We start from the raw sequence: 22,882 nt of genomic DNA on the forward strand, positions 1-22,882 counted from the left end.
TCACATTTGGCTTGTGGCGTATCAGAAGGCAGCGGTGGATGGGTCTCTGAGCCGGTCCTACCCGGGTCTGCTAGTACAAAGCTCTCCATGGAGCACATACGGTACTTTTTAGCTATGAGACATTCTCATAATTGGGTAACATTGCAAAGTGCTTGTACTTTTCTCTCCTCATGTCCGTCTCTCTGGTGTATGATTCTCCCGTAGTCCAACTGAGTCGCCCGCCATGGCCGTTGGGTAACCGGTACCGGGTCCGGTGTTCACAGGGGGATGTCATGGTGGAGACCCGGTCCGTGGCCCTTGGTGCCCATGTAAAAAGGGGGATTTGAATAAAGTTTATGTTCATGACGCCACCTGTGGTATTCGGTCATTGGTGACTGACGCTGCTTTAAGGGGTCCTCTGGGGTGATGTTACGGCAGCTAGATGGTATACCTTCCCACAGGTGAAGTGTATCCCCAGGGCTCCCGGTGTGTAGATGGAAGATGGTAAATGGCGCAGTAAATAATGAGGACACAGGTTTGCAGTCTCTTTACCTGGTTTACTGAAGACTTCAGGCAGCCATAGTCCAGGGCACCAGATCACAAGGTAGGCAGGGTCCGGCCGGCTTGGAGGCGAATCCAGAGTCCCCTTTACCAGGTGGAGTTAAAAGCCTTCCTCTAGCGCAGTGGTGATGTAGTCCCTTACTGCCTATGGCTTCAGATAAGGTCCTCACAGTTCTTCTCTCTGTCCCCCATATAGGATAGGACAATAACTGTATGACAGGTAACTTGAGCCTTTTTACAGGGACTCTATCACGCCCCGGGCTCTATGGGTTACTGTGTCTTCAGGTGTGTGTGGCGGACAGGTAACTTGCAGTTCAGCTGTCCTGCCAATCTCTGCTGTAAGTCTTAGCGTCCCTTACAACCTCGGTGGTCTGGCTACCGGTTATCTGCGCTTCAGGAGGAGGCAGCCTGCTCATAGCTGGTCTCCCCTGATGTCTCTCTCCTGTGCTTCGCTTTCCTGCACGCTCACTGAATGATGTTCTTTTCTTCTTTATGTCCCTTTCTCCAGGGGCTGTAGTACTTCAGACTACATGGCCCCTTCTGACACTGTCGGTCTGCCCTCTTCTGTCTCTCTGACAATCTGAACTCTCTTTCCCTCCAAACCACAATATATATAGGGGAGTCACCTAGGAATAGGTTCAAAAGCTCCCCCTTGTGGCCTGGAGTGTGAACATGTTGTGTATATGGTGATTACCTGATAAAAGATATCCTTCATCGCTTCCAAATGTAACATCACTCTCCCAGTGAGGAAAGCAATGCTACTGTGACGACCAGGACCCTGGGACGCCACACAAGCTTACACTTTCTGAATCTACTCGAACGACCACATAACCCACATAATATCTTTTTTAAATGGAAAGAACCGTTAAAAAGGCGATCCCCTTTCAGAATTTTTTTTTTATGAACTCCATTTAGTAGTAGAAAAATACAATTCGCTTTATTCCCCTTCCCCTATGTCTATTATTGTCATCAACGTCACGTTAACGGCGCTGCAGCCAATCAGCGAGCACAGTGGATCTGGCCAAGTTTACGGCACGAGTCGCTGTGCTGACTGATTAGCTGCAGCGCTCTAGATGTGACAATAACACATCAGGAGCAGAAGGGGAGACTCAGCGCTGGACCTGGGGAGGACGAGTAAGACACAAGATTTTTTTTTCGCCAACTAACGGAGCTTATAGGAAAAATTTTTCTGATAGGGGGCAACCCCTATACAGATGTGTAGAAAAAAAATAACATTTTCATACTGCATCTGCCTGAAATTGTAAGCCAATGGTTGGAGATAGGCTTTTAATAAACACATTAGGAGTATGAGGTTTCGTCTATCAGTAATGTCCGTCATCGCTGTCAGTCCTGATGGTATCCTTGCATTGCCAGGTTTTCTGCACGTCGATATAACGGGCAGTTTCTCCCAATGATCTGGCCCCTTCTATGTGCTGGTTAATTGCGCAGAGCTCCACATTCCCCCATCAGCAGTTCTTCCTGCAGGTTTGATGGTCTATTTCACCTACAATTACCTCTGGGAGGAGATCAGACGCAAGAACAAGCTGCAGACTCCACCAGCGATGAGCTGATTTCCTCCCGTTCGATCAATAGGTTATGTAAGGACAATGCATCAAGAAGCTAAACGCTCAGATTTGGCTTTTGGCGTATCAGAAGGCAGCGGCGGATGGGTCTCTGATCCGGTCTTACCCGTATCTGCTAGTACAAAGATCTCCGTGGAGCACATAATTTATAACTATAAGACATCCGTATCTCTGAGATATATTGATGGTGCTTCTATTAACACAGATCAGCGACATAAAAATATTAAAAGGGTCAAGGTCTCCAGGCCCCTACTTTATAGCTTTTATTGGTGGTCATGGACTTCCATCAATCTTGTATACTCTCAAATCTCGTTACGCTCCTAAGATGAATGAGAGAGGCAAGGCGCGGAAGACATAATGCTATAGCTATAAACATTATAGACATAATATTTTTTAGCTAATTAGCCTTCCATTCATCAAAGCCGGTGTTCTGCATGTCCGTCTTGATGAAAATCTTTGAGAGGGGTGCGCCTCCAAATGGATTGGGAACATATTTCTACTGTCATGGGGCGCCGAAAGAAATGCGATCCATTGGAGGACTGAAGAATATATCTGTCGTAATTTCCGCCACTTTTTTTGGTACACTTTTTTTTGGCCCCCTAGCACCTACGGCTAAGCTCTGACCACTTTCTTCAAAAAGTTAGAGGAGACCGGAGTAGACTCCAAATCTTAAATTGTTGCTCAAATATTTTAGGATACTTCAAGCCAAAAAATAATTCTTTCGAAAAACAGATGAATTTAGTCTTAGTCTTAAAAGGCTTGACTCCTCAGACACAATAACTTTTAATCCGCGGCCCCTTGGGGGCAATCAGCTGATTACTCCAGGTCAACGTCTGGATACGCAGATGATTTTGCCAGGGAAAATCGCTAGCCTTGCGGGATGTATGTGGTATACCTTGGCGCCATTGAGATGAAGATAAATTAAAGGGGTTGTCTGGTGAAAACAAGTTATCAGCAATCTACTAGATAGGTGATAACTTATTAAGCGATAAGGGTCCGGCTGCTGGGATCTGCACCGATCGCCACTTTTATTCCCATGATTCCCATTATAAAACTTTTGCAGTTGGAATAAAAATTCCCTTTTCCGCCAATCAACGCGAGTCCCAGAAGTTGGACCCCCACCAATCATGAAGTTATCACGTATCTTGCAGATGGGAGATGACTTGTTTTCAATGGACAATGACTTTAAGTTCACCAGACTAACAGCCACTCGTGCAAAGCTTAGAGAGACACTTACAAATGTACTGGGGGAGAGAAGAAGAGAGGTTTGCATTTCCGGAAATTGGTCATTTAGGCCTTACATACTTAGGTGCCTCCTGAAATTTCAACCCTCTGTGATGGGAAGGAACTGTCCAAGATGAGAAAACTTGGCCGCTTTCCTCCAAAAACATCACCACATCTGTCTACAGGTTGTGTGGTAATGCAGCTCCGTGCCATTCACTTTCATGAAGCTGAGCTGCAACCCATGGACAGTTTGGGAGTGGTTTTGGAAGAAATCACCCATGCTTATGTAATCCTGGACAACCCCTTTAATCACATAAAGATCCCAAGATCACAAGGCAGTGAACTAATACAATAGGCCGAGCCAAATTTTCCCATTAGGCACGTGCCGGAGCGGTCGGAGAAGGTATTTGTCGGGCTGTGTAGTAACCAGGCTTTATGTTTTGCCCCACAGCCAGCCCCCCGCATCACCAAGCACACAAGAAGCAATACAGGGCATGTTGTCGATGGCTAACCTGCCTTCTGACTCCTGTCTACAGACGTCGTGGAATACAAACCAGTCTAAGAATAACTCCATATCAGCCCAAAACTCCAAGAAGTCCGGCAACAACAAGTGCCCGAGCAAGCGGGTCAGCAAGAAAGCCGCCAAGAACAACATCACAGTGGACGACTATGAGGAGGAACAGGACAACTTAGGAGCGTGCTTCAAAGACTCCGACTTTGGTAAGATGCGTCTGCTGTCTAATACACTGTGTGAGTACATGGTCACCTCGACGCGCGTCTGAAGCGCTGAGCGGAGTGACGCAGGTTTGCAGCATTTCTGCTTATGTTATTGCGCGACATACATTAAAGGAGGTTTCTTTTAAACACCAGCTGATCGCCACAAGTCCAAATCAGAGACCCCCGTGGTCTCCTCTTATCATGGGAGTCACTATAGTTAGGAAGACTGCCAATTAGCTGTTTAAAGGGGTAAACAACTCCTTCATTGTTTACCAGACACAGCGCCATCCCTTTAGTGGTAACTGTGCCCGGTATGACACCATTGTTGCATGCATTCGAATGAAAATTATACCAGGCGCAGCAGCTACTAAAGCCCCCCATACCCATTAGATGACTGACGGCCAAACAAACTTTTGGCTGACCGCTATCTCATACAATTATGACCCCCTGTGTTCTCTATATGAGAGAGAGAGACAACTTCTCTGACATCGACAGTCTGTTGGAAATCTTTACTGCCGGATCCTTAATTTCCCCAACATCATCTGTAAGGGGAGAGTCGGGAGACCCCCATAAACATTAGATGACAATCAGGTGACATGCCCAAATACAGGAACCCTCTGCTCAACAGGGCGCTCCTGTGTTCTCTACGAGAAGGACGCTGCCATGCTCCTCTGTCACCGGCTTTTTTTCTTGGAAAACAAAAGGATCGGCCATTAGAAATCCTTGGTGCCGGATCCTTCTTTTCCCCAATGTGATCTGTCAGGGAAGAGTCGGGAGGCCGCAGTACACATCAGACTGTCGTCCGATATCAGCGGGTTCAGCCAACTCTAGTCTAATGTGTATGGGGGGATTAATTGTACAGAGCTGAGCCTGGGAGACCATGAAGGGTATCCAGATGATCACTGGGGGTATTGAGAGTGCGGGACCCCAATTCCAAACAGGATTAGGCCTTTGATGGCTCTGGTCATGGGTGATGGGTCCCAGATGATTGCGGGGTGTATATAGAATACGAAGAAGGATGTGGACAGAAGTGCCGCCACACCGTTATATAAAGGATCTCTGCACCAGGTACAGTATATACCGTACATCCAAAAAACATCAGATCGCGCGGAACACCCGCAGACATGTTGTCGCTTCTCGAAATCTGTGAGATCTGGCGGATGTATTGTGTTGCCTTTTCTAAATGTGATTATATGTCGGTATTATTCTCTAATCACAGGCTGCTGTAAGGGTTAATAGAATGGACAGAATGACTAGAAGTGTCCATCTAAAGGATATGAACACCACTTCTATCTTTATCAGAAGCCAAAAGGCTGGTCAAGTCTCCTGATACTTTTATCCCTTATGAAATAAGCAATTTGGGGCATGTGTTTTTTTTTTTTTGTTTGTTTTTTTTTTTTTAATCCTGCATTGTCATCCCTGGTAATGTCTAAATAGAATGCCAGCTGTGTCTGACCACTGTTATTGTCAATAGGGGTGTCCTTTCACAGTCGGATTAAACAGCGTCAGACTACTTTAAGGATACGCCCCTTTGACAAAGGGTTAACCCCCTCCCATTTGTCATTTATTTACCGTATACAGTCATGGCCAAAAGTATTGACACCCCTGCAATTCTGTCAGATAATACTCAGTTTCTTCCTGAAAATGATTGCAATCACAAATTCTTTGCTATTATTATCTTCATTTAATTTGTCTTAAATGAAAAAACACAAAAGAGAATGAAGCAAAAAGCAAAACATTGATCATTTCACACAAAACTCCAAAAATGGGCCAGACAAAAGTATTGGCACCCTCAGCCTAATACTTGGTTGCACAACCTTTAGCCAAAATAACTGCGACCAACCGCTTCCGGTAACCATCAATGAGTTTCTTACAAAGCTCTGCTGGAATTTTAGACCATTCTTCTTTGGCAAACTGCTCCAGGTCCCTGATATTTGAAGGCTGCCTTCTCCAAACTGCCATTTTTAGATCTCTCCACAGGTGTTCTATGGGATTCAGGTCTGGACTCATTGCTGGCCACCTTAGAAGTCTCCAGTGCTTTCTCTCAAACCATTTTCTAGTGCTTTTTGAAGTGTGTTTTGGGTCATTGTCCTGCTGGAAGACCCATGATCTCTGAGGGAGACCCAGCTTTCTCACACTGGACCCTACATTATGCTGCAAAATTTGTTGGTAGTCTTCAGACTTCATAATGCCATGCACACGGTCAAGCAGTCCAGTGCCAGAGGCAGCAAAGCAACCCCAAAACATCAGGGAACCTCCGCCATGTTTGACTGTAGGGACCGTGTTCTTTTCTTTGAATGCCTCTTTTTTTCTCCTGTAAACTCTATGTTGATGTCTTTGCCCTAAAAGCTCTACTTTTGTCTCATCTGACCAGAGAACATTCTTCCAAAACGTTTTAGGCTTTTTCAGGTAAGTTTTGGCAAACTCCAGCCTGGCTTTTTTATGTCTCAGGGTAAGAAGTGGGGTCTTCCTGGGTCTCCTACCATACAGTCCCTTTTCATTCAGACACCGATGGATAGTATGGGTTGACACTGTTGTACCCTCGGACTGCAGGGCAGCTTGAACTTGTTTGGATGTTAGTCGAGGTTCTTTATCCAACATCCGCACAATCTTGCGTTGAAATCTCTTGTCAATTTTTCTTTTCCGTCCACATCTAGGGAGATTAGCCACAGTGCCATGGGCTTTACACTTCTTGATGACACTGCGCACGGTAGACACAGGAACATTCAGGTCTTTGGAGATGGACTTGTAGCCTTGAGATTGCTCATGCTTCCTCACAATTTGGTTTCTCAAGTCCTCAGACAGTTCTTTGGTCTTCTTTCTTTTCTCCATGCTCAATGTGGTACACACAAGGACACAGGACAGAGGTTGAGTCAACTTTAATCCATGTCAACTGGCTGCAAGTGTGATTTAGTTATTGCCAACACCTGTTAGGTGCCACAGGTAAGTTACAGGTGCTGTTAATTACACTAATTAGAGAAGCATCACATGATTTTTAGAACAGTGCCAATACTTTTGTCCACCCCCTTTTTTATGTTTGTTGTGGAATTATATCCAATTTGGCTTTAGGACAATTCTTTTTGTGTTTTTTTTCATTTAAGACAAATTAAATGAAGATAATAATAACAAACAATTTGTGTTTGCAATCATTTTCAGGAAGAAAATGAGTATTATCTGACAGAATTGCAGGGGTGTCAATACTTTTGGCCATGACTGTATATTTCCAAGAGGAATAGTGATGTATTTATTTCTAATGGGATCTGAATATTTCCATTTCAAGTAGATCTGACGCCAGATTTTACAATACAAACTATATGTATTTTATTAAATACATAGACCTGTTAGACCTGATGAAGCTGGTGGACATACTTTGAAACCCAAGTTCAGAGAGCTCGATAACCCTCTTTGAAAGACTGATATTGAAATGAGCATTTTACTGGAGAGCTGGATTCCTAAAATACTCAATTTTAATATTGCACAGACTTTCTGACATTTCACAGTAAGTAGACCAGCCTCATCAGGTCTAAAAGATCTACCCATAGAATAAAGGATAATAATAATCTTTATTTTTATATAGCGCTTTACAGTTTGCACACATTATCATCGCTGTCCCCGATGGGGCTCACAATCTAAATTCCCTATCATTATGTGTTTGGAGTGTGGGAGGAAACCCATGCAAACACGTGGAAAACATACAAACTCCTTGCAGATGTTGTTCTTGGTGGGATTTGAACCCAGGACCCCAGTGCTGCAAGGCTGCTGTGCTAACCACTGAGCCACCATGTTGGTCTAATAATGACTGATCATTGAAGCCTCGAATGCAGGGACCACTAGTTATCCTGAGAACGTAGCTCTGGTACCCTGAGTGAAGCAGAGATGCGCACGCTCGGCCTCCGCGCCATTCATTGTCTATGGGACTGCCGGAGAATGTATAACACTCCGCTATTTCTGAGCACGCACATCTCCGCTCTATTCGGAATGGGGCAGCAGAGCTCGATCTTGGGAGTGCTGAGGGTCCCAACGGTCAGACCCCGTAGTGATCAGCAAGTTATGCCCTATCGTTTGGAGAATAGCCCTTTAATAATTTATATGTGATGGATCTGGTAACAGATCCCCTTTAAAGGGACCAGACGCTTTTAGGACATATTGGTCTGGAACAACTGCTGTTGACGGGGGTCGTTGACAAACATAAAGGACCTCCATGTATCTCCATCACCGCTCCATTGAGATGTATGGGAGCCCCCTGCCTCATAGTAATGGAGCAGTAAGGACAATAGGGGGGATACATGAGATTCTGGAGTGCAGAGGGGGCGTTCTTTTGTCCTTGCAGCGAACTTATATCATTTAGATTGTTGAACGTGCGCTCCATTTCTTTGTCAGGGCAAGTGACGGCATAGGGGACAGCCGATTCCGGGCGCACATTAAGCAATCGCTCTCCTTTAATTTAAAGCTCCATTTGCGGCTAAAATCAGAAACAGCCGGCGGTCTGATGAAAATAGGTTTCGGCTTTGCCTCCAGTGGTGAACGCAGCGCAGTAAATGAAATTTGGTTTCCAGACTTCAACACAGAATTTTATTTATTTTTAAAGAATTGTGAAGACTACGATTGCAAATAAGTGAATTACATATTCCAAAAAGTCTTCCGTCAGACATCCATCGCCCGCGCTCCTGCCGGTGCATCATAATGGCTGTATGAGGGTAATATGCAGCATTGAGAAGCATGGTAACCGGTCTATAGGAGATGAGGACATATATTCCAGGGGGATCTTCAGAATGAATCCATCAGAAATCAGGAGCCCCTTCCCTCATCCTGGTTCTAGTTTTTACCTAAATTGCACTTAGTCACAATTACCGGCATTAGAGAGGACCAGTCTTCTCTCCTGACGTGTGTTAGTAAATCTAGACTGATAAATCTTCCTTGTGCTGTTCCTCCTGGAAAAGGCCGAAATCGAGTGATGCTTGACATCCACGTATACAACAAAGATCCTGTCCGAGTTCCATTTAAAAAAAATATTTATGCAAATTGAAATATTGGGTTTCTCCACATGTAATTTTTTTTCTGCTATTGACTTGTAAATGCTTCATAAGGAATAAAATAACATTAGACTCGCGGAGCGCTCTCGCTTTCTTGTGCTGCCACCAGCCTGCTCCTATCGCTGCACAGAACAAAAAAGATCGGCCGCTGAAATTCGGCAGAATGGATCCTTTTTTGCCCCGACAGTTTATGTGGTGGAAAGGAAATTGGAGGTCTTTGCTTACTATGACATATTAGTTTTGGCAAGGGACATTGTGTAAGAACACAGCCTATCGACAGGAACAATGGTCATTCCCAGTTGTCAATTTAATTCATACATTTCCAGGAGGAATAACAGAGGGAGCGTTATAAGAAAATGTATGCAGCGTTGTTATTTCATAAGGAATACAAGTGTTCAATAAAATAGGTTAATCAGGAGGACTGACGTGCTGACCAGTTATGTTCAGTATGACGTGCCCCTGTATGTCTAGTGCCCTTTTACAACTTCCATTGGGGGTCGTTTCCTTAGGAAGGGATAGCCCACATTGGCTAACTGACCCCAACGTCTGTTCTCAGCGACCACAGGTAGCTGCATAAACAGAAGGATGTTTTCACTGCTATAGAGTAGACTGCCTCTCCTTGTTACAGACTTGTTTTTTTGTCTCTCCAATTACTGTGCAGCTGGTAAAAACACCAGGGCCTGTGTTTGTCTTCTCGAGAAGTACTCTGTGTATTGTCAGAGAAGTGGTGCCAGGCAGTATTCACACATCGCAGCTCTGTGCGCAACTTCTCCCAGACAGAACTGTGTAGCTGGTCGCCCGTACACTGCACACTTTGAATATTGGTGGTCTGTAAGCTGAAGCCAATAGAATTCCGTAGTCATTAGCAGAGATGGTCATTATCAGTCCTCACCTTTAAGACCCCCATCGATCCAGGGAACGAAGGGGCTTCTTAGCAGGGGAAACCTTGAAGGGGGTCCCATTAAATGCACACTTATCATAAAGTAATCCGAGTGACATGCCATCATTTTGTACGGTGAGGGTCAACAGCCGATGAGCTGAGTGCGCTGCTGCCGGCCACACGGTGTCCACCATAAAGCGTGCTCTCCCTTATTTCTTTTCCTCTCATTCTATAGATGTTTAAACAAAAACTACATCTATAGAATGGGAGGAATAAAACTAAGCAACAGCACGTGTGAAAAAGACTTGTAACAGATCACAGACTGCACATGAGTCAACAGTGTGATGCAGCAGCAAAAAAGACAAATACTACAGTGTTTCTTGGTGGTGTGTGAACATGTTCTTACAGACTTGTTCACTGTGCAAGTAGCCCATGTGTTCCTGTTTCCAAAATACTACAGTGTGCCCAACTGCCAAAAAGTGCTAAACACAGTTTTTCCTTTAAACATTGCCCAGCAGTCAGCCCACCATTGCTTGCACTCAATATCTCTACTACCCCGGTGCCCAAAAAACACGACCTGTGGAAGGGGATTCAAGACTTTCATCTTCCTAAATGTTGGCGTTGGCAGGATTCAAAGTCGTTAGTAATGATTATTAATTACCGTACTCATTTCCTGTCGATGGTTTAATCACTTTTCAATGTCTCTTTCATTGTTTGTCCTACGGTTTGTGCCATCGTCTTACCTCTCAAATTGCACAATCGGTGATTGGAGTTGGGATCTACTTGCCCTCCGATCATTTCGGTCACTTCATCCCTCCTTTGTGGTATTCTGTAGTGTTGCGTTCCTCATCCATTGTAGCTGCTGTTGAGATCCACCAATGTTTAGATGCCAATTATTAACTAATTTAGCATTTTCAAAATTCCATAAAACTTTTCACGTCTCTTAGTGACATATCGAACATTCCGGTGAGATCCCACCATTGTGGAAAGAACCAGTTAGCAGATCGCTGATGCCCATCTGCCTGCAGCGCTTGACCTTCCTTTATGCCACATTGACCCATAGGGTTTGTTCACACTTAGCGTTTTTTTTCTGGACATTTTTTTTTTCAAGCCTAAAAAATGAGATAAAAAACACATAAAAATGTCATGTAAACAGTGATTTTTTTTAAAAAATAGCAAATAATGCTACATGTGAGCACAGCGATATTCTCTCTATGGTTTCTTACCAATGCAGCAGCAGGGGCACAGCCCTTTACTCCTGTCACTTTGCTTTGGTGATTAATTTGGGAGTTCAGCTCCAGGACTTTCACCGAATTGAAACTTTGGTCTTGGCAAAAGTTTTATGGAGCGACGGTTACGCTTTCACCACCCTCGGGTGAGCGGTACGATTGGTCATGCCCATTACCATTCATCGTATTTTGTTAATTTAATAGATACCAATTTATCAAAATGAAATTTTGCCTCCCTCTAAATAGTTTTCCTGTTTTTAGTAAATTCAGCCTATTGATTGTGTAGAAAAAAAAAACTTTTTGTAACAGAATTGATGCATTTTATTTGCTGAAAAATATTATAAAAAAAAAATATATATATTACTAATTTAAAGGGGCGGTCCCACAATCCACAAGATGACTCCTGGGCTCTTCATTGATCCAGGGTCTCTTCAGTCACAGAAGTAGAGTGTGCTCACCTTTCCTGCGTGCTTGCATGTCCTCCATTTACACAGTGGACTTTTGGATCTTCGTTCTTTGTCTGACCCCCACTGATCGAGGATAAAAAATTGGGGATATTTATTTCTCAATCAGTGGAAAAATGGGGGATTTTTTTTATTTTTTTATTTTCACATCACGATCTTAACTTAAAAAAAAAAAAAAAAGAATAATTATCTTGCAATTTTCACACTGGCCACTGGGGCTAATTTGGACTTACAATTTTGGTATTTTTAGGAATAGTTTTCAACAGGCTCATTATCATTAGAGGCAGGATGACAATGACAGGTTACACCTCTATACACAGCTCATAACACAGGCTCCACCAATCACAAAGGCGATGTCACAGCTCCCCCCCTCCTTTCATAATGACTTTAGCACACGCCCATTAGATGCTTCAATACAAAACATAGGGGTGGGATCAGGCTATCCTGGCTATGTACTTGTGTTATTTCCTGAGACAACAGTGAAATTAGTCTCTAAAAAAGCCCCAGTGACTGGTGTGAAAATTACAAGATTTCAATTTTTTTTACTTTTTAATACAGATTGTGATAAGGGAAAAAAGAATACATGTAAGACAAAAACCGAATTTAAACAATAGATTATTTTCTGATGATGGCTTCCCTTAAAGGGGATTTTCTAAGATTCTAAAAAAAAACTTGGCTAAAGGAAAGGAATGGCATAAAATAGCATCCGTGCCAATGATGGAGGCCCTGTCAGTCTGTATTTACTTGGCAGCAGTGGTGATGCTTCGGTCTACCCTTGTGTCGACAGCAGTCAATCACTGGTTTTGTGTAAGGTGTGTGAAATGCTGTATCGGTCACATGGGCAGGGTAAATAAGGAGCGATGGGGACCATCAGACTATTGGGCGCTTTAACAAGTGCTTAAAGGGTTTTTCTAAGATCCTAAAAGATTTGACCAGAGGAAAGAAAATAAATTTGTCAAATTGCTCACAAAGCCATCTGGTTACTGACTTTTTTTTCTGTAGCCACGTAGTGTTGAACCTGGATCTCTCGCGCCACACTCTATTCGAAGTACCTTGAAGTTTCCCTGATTTTTTTTTTTTTTTGATTTTTTTTTATTTGATAGCCACTCCAAAATTGGAGCGTTTGTTTAACTAGATAAGTTCTGTATATTTCCCAGTTGATTTCCTGTCTAAACGTTATGGTGTGTCCGCAGAACAGCGAGGATAATTGCTCACCGCTTGTATTGGAGATTGTGCCGTACGCTCCAGTAACACTGATCTCTGTTTGTGTAGTTTACCCGTCTCTCGAGTCAGACGAAGATAATCCTGTGTTCAAATCTCGATCACGGAAGAGAAAATGTTCTGATGATGCTCCATATAGTCCCACAGGTGAGCATGCATCTCTGTACTCCACCTGCTGTATAGCCGCCCACTACCTTGTCTTCGTACAGAGCACAGCAGTGTTTTTTCAGTTTACCCAAGACGCCAAAAACTCACCTGAGAAGAATCCGACTCAGTGGAGATTAATTTTTATTCTAACTAAAATCATTATTATTATAAAAAAAAAAAAATAAAACTATAAACATAATCCCTTTTTTTTAGGTCCTTATTTTTATTTATTTTTTTATACGTTAATTTTTGTCATTTTGTCAAAGCACCCATACCATCAAATCATCACATAATTCATTGTTGCAGTGGATTGTGTAATACTAAACATTAACAATCTCATCGCTACTACTGTATAAATAGCAGATGATGATACGAACTGAAAAAATGCTGCTGGAGGTGGGGGATGGACAGGATTGTTGGCGATTTTGATTTATATAAAAGGGGTATTTCAAGTTTACAGAAATGATCACCTATCCACCACCGGAACACCCATTGATCAACAGGATAAGGGGCTTGTGTCAACTTTTCTGTCCCCCATTCTCCTCTGGGTCTTCACGACTGTGACCATGAATGGAGCAATTGATTGACCATGCGCTCCCTGTTCTCCTTTGCATGTCTATGGTACTGAAGACAGCAGAGCGCACCGCTGCACTTAGCGATTTTCATCTGAGCCATAGACTTTGTATGGAGGTGAAGGGCACAAGTGCAACTAGCTGCTCCATTCATGCTCTCCTGTGGAGAGTATGGGGCATAACTTCCCTGTTCTGCTGATTGGTGGGGACCTCGAACTATCAACTGTCGCCTATCTGGAGTACCCCTTTAATATGTAAACCAGATGTATAGAAACTCAAGTAACCGGGCAATGGAGGTTTGGATTTAAACATACAGTATGTTAAGGAGCAGCAAACTTAACATTTTTACATAGTATGATCTTAAGTGGGCATTTTATGGGGAGAAATATATAGATATAGCTAATATTAATATATAAAATGTTGGAACAACAACTAACAATTCCATGATACCAAGAATTCTGCAATTGCTGACTTGTGTAAAAAGTTGGATGTATGAAATGAATTCCATCAATAAAGAGTAAACCCGCCGTTATCTTTATAGTAGAAATGAAAACTTTTCTTTAACTAGTTTCAGACCTGACCATTCCCATCATAGAAGGCAGTGATGGCGATCCCTTTAGAGACCGAGTGCCCAAACTGCCATAAATAAGGGGGTTTTATTCTTCAAAGTGGCAACACGGCAATTTATGCTGAATAGTGAGGTTTTACATTAGAAAATAGAACTCCTAATTTCACATCTTTCGTCTTAAAAGAAAAACACAGTATGATGCTACCACAGCTCCCCTATACACAGTTTATCGTGCGAACAGTTCCCCTATACACAGTATATTGGGCCCATAGCTCTGCTATACACAGTATAATGGGCCCACAGCTCCCCTATACTCTATATTTGGCCAACAGTTCCCCTATACACAGTATATTGGGCCCATAGCTCTGCTATACACCGTATAATGAGCCCACAGCTCCCCTATACTCTATATTTGGCCAACAGTTCCCCTATACACAGTATATTGGGCCCATAGCTCTGCTATACACACACTATAATGGGCCCACAGCTCCCCTATACACAGTATATTGGGCCCATAGCTCTGCTATACACAGTATAATGGGCCCACAGCTCCCCTATACTCTATATTTGGCCAACAGGTCCCCTATACACAGTATATAAGGCCCATAGCTCTGCTATACACAGTATAATGGTCCCACAGCTCCCCTGTACTCTATATTTGGCCGACAGTTCCCCTATACACAGAATATTGGGCCCATAGCTCTGCTATACACACTATAATGGGCCCACAGCTCCCCTATACACAGTATATTGGGCCCATAGCTCTGCTATACACAGTATAATGGGCCCACAGCTCCCCTATACACAGTATATTGGGCCCATAGCTCTGCTATACACAGTATAATGGGCCCACAGCTCCCCTATACACAGTATATTTGGCCCATAGCTCTGCTATACACACTATAATGGGCCCACAGCTCCCCTATACACAGTATATTGGGCCCATAGCTCTGCTATACACAGTATAATGGGCCCACAGCTCCCCTATACACTATATTTGGCCAACAGTTCCCCTATACACAGTAGAATGCCCTCACAGCTCCCCCTATACACAGTATATTGGTCCAGCAGCTCTACTATACACAGTATGATGCACCCACAGCTCTAATCTACACAGTATATTGGGCAAACTGCCTCCCTATATATAGTATAATGGGCCCATAGCTCACCTATACACTATATTGAGCCAACAGTTCTCTTATACACAGTATAATACCCTCACAGCTCCCCTATGCACAATATATTGGGCCAACAGATCTCCTGTGCACAGTGTAATGGCTCACAGCTTCCCTATACACAGTAGAATGGGCCCATAGATTCCCTAGACACAGTATAATGGGCAAACAGCTCCACTTTGCACATTACATTGCGCAAACGACTCCCCTATACACAGTATGATACCCCTACAGCTCCCTTATATGCCATATAATGGGCTAACAGCTCCTCTATGCACAGTATATTGGGCCAACAGCTCCCACATACACCACATGATGCCCCTACAGCTCCCTTATACACAGTATAATGGGCCCAGAGCTTCCCCTATACACAGTATAATGGGCCCACAGATCCCCTATACGCAGTATAATGGGCCCAGAGCTCCCCCTATACACAGTATAATGGGCCCAGAGCTCCCCCTATACACAGTATAATGGGCCTACAGATCCCCCTATACACAGTATAATGGGCCCACAGATCCCCTATACACAGTATAATGGGCCCAGAGCTCCCCCTATACACAGTATAATGGGCCCAGAGCTCCCCCTATACACAGTATTATGGGCCCACAGATCCCCCTATACACAGTATAATGGGCCCACAGATCCCCTATGCACAGTATAATGGCCCCACAGATCCCCTATACACAGTATAATGGGCCCACAGATCCCCTATACACAGTATAATGGGCCCACAGATCCCCTATACACAGTATAATGGGCCCACAGATTCCTATACACAGTATAATAGGCCCACAGATCCCTTATACCTAATATGGGGCTCATAGATACCATAGACCCAGTCTAATGGGCCCACAGCCACCTAGACATTGTATAATGGGCGCACAGCTTACTTTTACACTGCATAATGGGCCCCAGTTCCCCTATACACTGTATAATGGGCCCACAGTTCCCCTATATATTATATAATGGGCTCAAAGCTCCCTTAGACACTATAATGGGCCCACAACTCCCCTATAGATAGTATGGACACTACTCCCCCAAAACGCAGTATAATGACCCTCACAGTAGTCCTCACACTGTATAATGGCTCCTACAATAGTCCCCAAACTGTATGAAGGCCCCCACAGTAGTTCCCATACAGTATAATGGCCCATACAGTAGCCCAAACACTGTATGATGGCCAACACAGATGTCCCAAAACAGTATAATGACACTCACATTAGTTTCCACACTGTATAATGGCGCCATCAGTAGTCCCTACCCTTTATGATGGCCCCCCAGTAGTCCCCACACTGTATGAAGGCCCTCACACTTTGAGGCCCCCCACAAGAGTCCCCAAGCTGTATCAGGACCCCCCCCCCCATCAGTAATCCTCAATCTGTATAATGGCTCCTACACTATATAATGGCCCTCACACTTTTGAGGTCCCCCAATTGTAGTGCCTACAATGTATGATGGACTCCCTTCTCACTGGATGAGGATCCCCCACACTGTATGATGTCCCCACAGTCACACCAAAAGTTTTAAGTAAAATAAAAAAAAATCATTGCCTCACCTAATCCAGGATCCCGACGAGACCACCAGGGCAGACCAACTCGTTGATGTCATCGTCCCGCAGATTCTCAGCTAACTCATTCTGCAGCCAACAATAGACTGTTCGACACACAAAGGCTACAAAAAGACTATAAAAGCCAAATAGTGCATTTTTTTTTGTTTTTACTGAAACTCAATTGCAAAAATTATTTTTAGTTTTAAAAATACAAAAATTTAAGTAGAAATAAAATTGTCCCTTAAGTTGGACAACCCCTTTAAGTATTTGGGTTTGGGTCCCTGCACAGCTGGCTGGCCCAGGACTGTCATCTTTTAAAGAAAGCTTACAAGTGCATACAGCTTCAAACCAGCGCTTTGGCCCTTCATCTCCAGAATAGGTGGGATCCACAGCTCGGACCCCCAGTTAGTCACTAAGTGATGGCAATGTTATACAACAAAGTTGGGCATTGCTGAGTTTTTTAGTTCCCAATAATATCTGATTACGTACGTGATGGGTTTGTAGAGATATATTCCCCAAAATGCTACATTAAAATGAGATACATGTAGTATATTTTTTTGCTTGCATTGCATATTTTCATTTCACTATCGTATTTTACCTTTTTACTTTAGCATTTTGAACGAACAATAAAGCACTTTTTATAAAACCTCGTAATACAATTTTAGTAGTATTCAACTAGTAAAAAACAAAAAACTAATAGACTAGATACGAAAAGGAGATATGGATATAGCCTCCAAGGCTTTGCTATGTAATTTGAGAGCAGCATGATGTAGGGGCAAAGACCCTGATTCCAGTGATGTGTCACTTTATGGGCTGCTTACTGCAGTTTTGATGCAATCACTTTTATCTGCTGTATATCTAGCAGTTCTATGAATGTTTTGCTCTGTATAACCCCGCCCACACCACTGATTGGCAGCTTTCTGTGTACACTGTGCATAGATAGAAAGCTGCCAATCAGTGGTGGGGGCGAGTTTAAATAGAGCAGGAGGACTAATTGGCACGAGACAACTAGTCTTCTCATGATAATCTGCTGAAAAAACACTGATTTTGTGGAAACTACTGCAAGCAGCCAAGTAAGTGATACATTGCTGGAATCGGGGTCACTTCCCCTACATCATGCTGCTCTCAGGTTAAATCACAAAAACTTGTCAACAGATTCCCTTTAAGTGCAATCCACTCTGGAAAGAGATTACTCCTTTTTGGATTCCATTTTCAAAAAATGTATCAATGGAGTGCAGGAGAAAGAAATTAGAACTTTTATGAGTTTCCATTCTTGTGGTCCATTTCATTTTTTTAAAAGGGATGGTCGACCATCACAGTTTTCATCCTCAACTCAAACAGAGGCTAATTAAAATAAAATAACATCTGATTCCACAATTATATCCTTCTCTTCATCTATTTTCCTAAGGATGAATCCATTTTCTATTGCCCCTTTTAGCTGGAAGGCAGGAGATTTCCTCTCGGATTATAGTCATGGGAGACCACTTAAAGGGAATCTGTTAGGCGTGTTTTGCTATGTAATCTGACAGCAGCATGAAGTAGTGAGAGACCCTGATTTCCGTGATGTATCACTTAGTTTACTGGGTCCAGCAGCTGTGATATAATCACTATTTTCTCTGCTGTAGCATGCTGAGCTCTGTATAACCCCGCCCACATCACTGATTGGCTGCTGTATGTTGACAGAAAGCTGCTAATCAGTGCTGGGGGCGTGGTTGGACTAGCAGGCACAAGGCACTTTGTCCTGTAGTGATAATATCCTGCTAATGAAACCCTTATTGTATTGAAACCGCAAAACACAGCCTTGTCAGTGACACATCGGTGGAATCAGGGTCCCAGCCCCCCACATCATGCTGCTCTGAGATTACATAGCAAAAACCTGCTAACCGATTCCCTTTAAACTAAACCCCCTCCTATAACTAAACTTTGACTTAAGGGGTTACTTTTTTTTGCGAAAGTGGAGAGGATTAGGGGGTAGGTTTCTGTATTATCTGCAAAACTGTCCTGGAGCTTGCAGACTTAAGACCCCCATACACATTAGACTAAAGTTGGTCGAACCCATTGATATTGGTGGGATCGGACAGTTATTTATGGGGGACCTCTTGACTATCCCCCTTAGGATGATATAAGGGTGAGAAGGATCAGATGGTTGACTTTCAAATGGCTGATCCCCAAGAGAAAAAAAAAGTTTAATTTAGTAAGAATCATAGTTGATGAAGAATAGTCTAGATAGGACACAAGCTTGGTATCATAAGCCAATTCTCTAGGCCTTTAGATCATCGTCTCATCTGTTCTAATTTGGTACAACCGTATTAATTTAAAAGCAAAATCTAAAAGTAGAAATTTCTGTTTGTTAAAGGACAAGAATCTCTAAATGTCGATTAGTACGAGAAGTGAACCTAGAACGTCGCAGGATCAATTATGACTCTTTCGGAAATAAATTTCATGCATCCAACATTCACAGTTGTGTAATCATTGCTAAAGTCAGCTATACAGTCATGGCCGAAAGTGTTGACACCCTTGACATTTTTCTAGAAAGGGACGTATTTCTCCCAAAAAATTATTGCAATCACACACGTTTTGTTATACACACGTTTATTTCCTTTGTGTGTATTGGAGCAACACAAAAAAAAAAAATGAAAAAAGGCAAATTGGACATCATTTCAAACAAAACCCCAAAAATAGGGTGGACAAAAAAACTGATGGCGCCCTCAACTTTAATCACTGGATGCACACCATTTGGAATAAATAGCTGCAGTCAATCGCATCTTATAACCATTTACAAGCGTCTTACTCCTCTCAACTGGAAATTTGGTCCACTCTTTTGCATACTGCTCCACGCCTCTGATATGTGAAGGCGCCTTCTCCCAATAGCAATTTTAAGATTTCTCCAGAGGTGTTCAATGGGATTTAGATCCGGACTCATTGCTGGTCACTTCAGAAATCTCCAGTGCTTTGTTTCCATTCATTTCTGGGGGCTTCTTGAAGTATGTTTGGGGTCATTGTCCTGCTGGAAGTCCCATGACCTAGGACGCAAACCAAGCTTTCTGACATTGAGCACTACATTTCGACTCAAAACCCTTTGGTAATCTTAAGATTTCATGATGCCTTGCACATGGTCAAGGCAACAAAAGAATCCCAAAATCTATTTGAACCTCCACCATATTTGACTGTAGGTACTGTGTTCTTTGCTTTGACGGCCTCATTCCATTTTCAGTTTTTGGTAAATAGTAAAATGATGTGCTTTACCAAAAAGCTCTATCTTAATCTTATCTGTCCACAAGACTTTCCCAGAAGAATTTTGGCTTACTCATCTACATTTTGGCAATCTTCCATGTAGCTTTTATTCCGCTGTGTCAGCAGTGGGGCCCTCCTAGATCTCCTGTCCTAGCATTTAATTTCATTCAAATATCGATGGATATGCGTTTGCGTTGGCACTGATGCACCCTGAGTCTGCAGGACAGCTTGAATATCTTTGGAACTTCATTGGGGCTGCTTATCCACCATCAGGACTATCCTACGTTGCAACCTTTCATCAATTTTTATCTGCTGTCCATGTCCAGGGAGATTAGCTGCAGTGCTATGGGTTGTAAACTTCTTGATTCTGTTGCACACCTTGGACAAAGGAACATCAAGATCTATGGAGATGGACTTGTAACATTGAGTTTGTTGATATTTTTCAGCAATTTTGGTTCTCAAGTCCACAGACAGCTCTCTTCTCCTCTTTCTGTTCTCCATACTTAGTGTGGGGCACACAGACACAAAATGCAAAGACTGAGTCAACTTCTGCCCTTTTTGTCTGGTTTCAGGTGTGATTTTTCACATTGCCCACACCTGTTACTTTCCACAAGTGGGTTTGAACGAGCATCACATGCTTGAAACAAAGTTGTTTAGCCACGTTTTTGGAAAGGTATCAATTTTGTCTGGCCCATTTTGGGCGTTTTATGTGAAATTATGTCCAATTTGCCTTTTTTTGTCTGTTTTTTTGTGTTGTTCCAATACACACAAAGGAAATAAACGTTTATAACAAAACATGTAATTGCAATGATTTTCTGGGAGAAATACTTCATTTTCTGGAACAATTTCAAGGGTGCCAACACTTTCGGCCATGATTTGTATGAATTGCCAACTTCACAAGAATGCTGAAGATTGGTATGGAGTCTAAATTATTAATAGGGTTAAATGCCAATATTGGCTCCAGGCTAAATATATGCACTGTGTTACGCCAAGTGCAGGGCCGGAGTGGCGACACGTGGGGTATTTAAAGAGTAAGTCTTGCTCGGTCACCCCTCGGGTCCTGTATTTGCAATAAGACTGCATCAATTTTGCCTGACGTGGTAGGCCAATTAGGATGGGTGGAAGGGTAAGAAGCATTTGATTTTTCAGTTATCCAATATGTTGTAAAATCTCTTTCTGATTAATTACCGATAGAACAGTCTTAAACTTAGTAATCTGATACCTATTAGGGCTCATGCAGACGTCTGTGACAATCAGGCTGAGCACAGAACGCAAAGCAGGGACTGTCCTTGAGTCTCCCAACCAAGCTCTTTAGCCTTATTGGGTACTGTCCTTTGGTCTCCCAGCTGAGCTCATTAGCCTCATAGGGTATTGTCCTTGGGTCTCCCAGCTGAGCTCATTAGCCTCATAGGCATATATGGCGCTACTGATTTGGGGCTGGTTGACCTGTGGACGGTCTGTTCATTGCAGTTCGTGCTTAGACGAGTTGCTGAGACCTCTGCATGATCCCTTAGATTAATGTTGGACAATTTTGGCAAAATCGGGCAACAAGACTTGTACGGAGGCCTAATGAATGTAGAAAGGGTCAAGATATTATATCAGGAGGTCACATTGAATATTTGTAACACAAGCTGTATAAGAGATCCCGTCACCACATTTTATGTTGTTGGTTTTTTTTCTCTTTAAGGGAGTCTGTACACAGAATGACTGTTCAAACCAAGCACAGGTGATCAGTGCACCACTGACTTGTCAAAACTGTTCAGTGCACCTCCTCAACTCCTTGTTCTTCATCTCTGACTCCTGTAAAGGTAGATTTGTCAATCAAAGAAAAGGAGGTCAGAGATAGATACAAAACGAGTAGATTGGGAGATGCACCAAACTGTTTGGCGCCTGTGCTTGGTTTGAACAGTCATTTTGTGCTGACAAATTCCCAATTAAGAGGACTGGTCAACTGTCCTGACATGTTCATTTTTAGTAAATACGGTAATTGTGTATAAAGATTCTGTAGCATTTTTCTTGGGTCCGTTTTACACAACCGACTTTCACGGTCCGAGTACAGACCGAAATGTCCAGACAGGCCACGAGGCTCCTGACCCAAACATAATAGCCTCATACATGCTTATAAGGCTGTACACGTCAGATCATTATACCAGCGGCCGGCCCGGACATCACGGTCAGTACTTATGGAAACTGGCCTTGGAAGTCTTCTATATGGTGCGGGTCCTCCCAAAAATACATAGCTAAATTGACAGCTGGGTTTTACTAGTTGAGGGTGTCCCCCCACACAGTCGGACACTGTTCAATCAGTGTAGATTGTGCCCATCTTTGTATGGACACACCCCTTTGGTAAGAATTAATAATAATTATTATTACACCCAGTTGTCCATTTTGTTCATAAATATTCAGGAGGACCAGCACAATATAGAGTTCTAAAAAAAAAAAAAAAAAATTGCGCAGACTTGTTAATTATTGGGGAATGCTGGTTTTACGGCCACAGACATGTCAGGATCAGTGACAGATCTTCATTAATGAGTGACTGTCGTTTTCATTTTTATTTCTGAAATTAATAGCACACATGAAAATAAGAAATTTGAAATATGTCTTATCTGAGAAATCTGCTTCTTTTTCCTCCAGGATGGATCTTTCACGCTCAATTCTGGGGTAAAATCTGTATTCAGTGAAGACAGATTTCCCCATTACTGAGATAAGACCTGACAGTTGGTGCTCATAAGATTCTATGTAG

General features: G+C 42.9%; 1 protein-coding gene and 1 long non-coding RNA gene across 7 annotated transcripts in view; one reads left to right on the forward strand and one right to left on the reverse strand.

Annotated features, from left to right (window-relative positions):
• PHF2 (PHD finger protein 2) overlaps window positions 1–22,882 on the forward strand; it is a 224,509-nt gene that overhangs the window by 181,661 nt on the left and 19,966 nt on the right. For 4 of the 5 annotated variants that reach the window (XM_069736752.1, XM_069736751.1, XM_069736753.1 and 1 more), the window contains exons 18-19: window positions 3,799–4,067; window positions 12,943–13,038. In XM_069736752.1, the coding sequence (XP_069592853.1) occupies window positions 3,799–4,067; window positions 12,943–13,038 (365 nt within the window). The remainder of the gene's footprint in view (window positions 1–3,798; window positions 4,068–12,942; window positions 13,039–22,882) is intronic. The other variant, XM_069736754.1, reaches the window with a different exon arrangement.
• Window positions 1–22,882, reverse strand: part of LOC138647621 (uncharacterized) — a 62,167-nt gene that overhangs the window by 8,209 nt on the left and 31,076 nt on the right. The window contains exon 3 of one of the 2 annotated variants that reach the window (XR_011315014.1): window positions 10,924–11,089. The exons of the other annotated variant lie outside the window; for it this stretch is intronic. This is a non-coding gene — a long non-coding RNA (uncharacterized lncRNA). Of the gene's footprint in view, window positions 1–10,923; window positions 11,090–22,882 lie in introns of those variants that run through there. 2 annotated transcript variants of the gene reach the window in all.

Source organism: Ranitomeya imitator, chromosome 8 (assembly GCF_032444005.1).
Source record: "Ranitomeya imitator isolate aRanImi1 chromosome 8, aRanImi1.pri, whole genome shotgun sequence".
Lineage (NCBI taxonomy): Eukaryota > Metazoa > Chordata > Amphibia > Anura > Dendrobatidae > Ranitomeya > Ranitomeya imitator.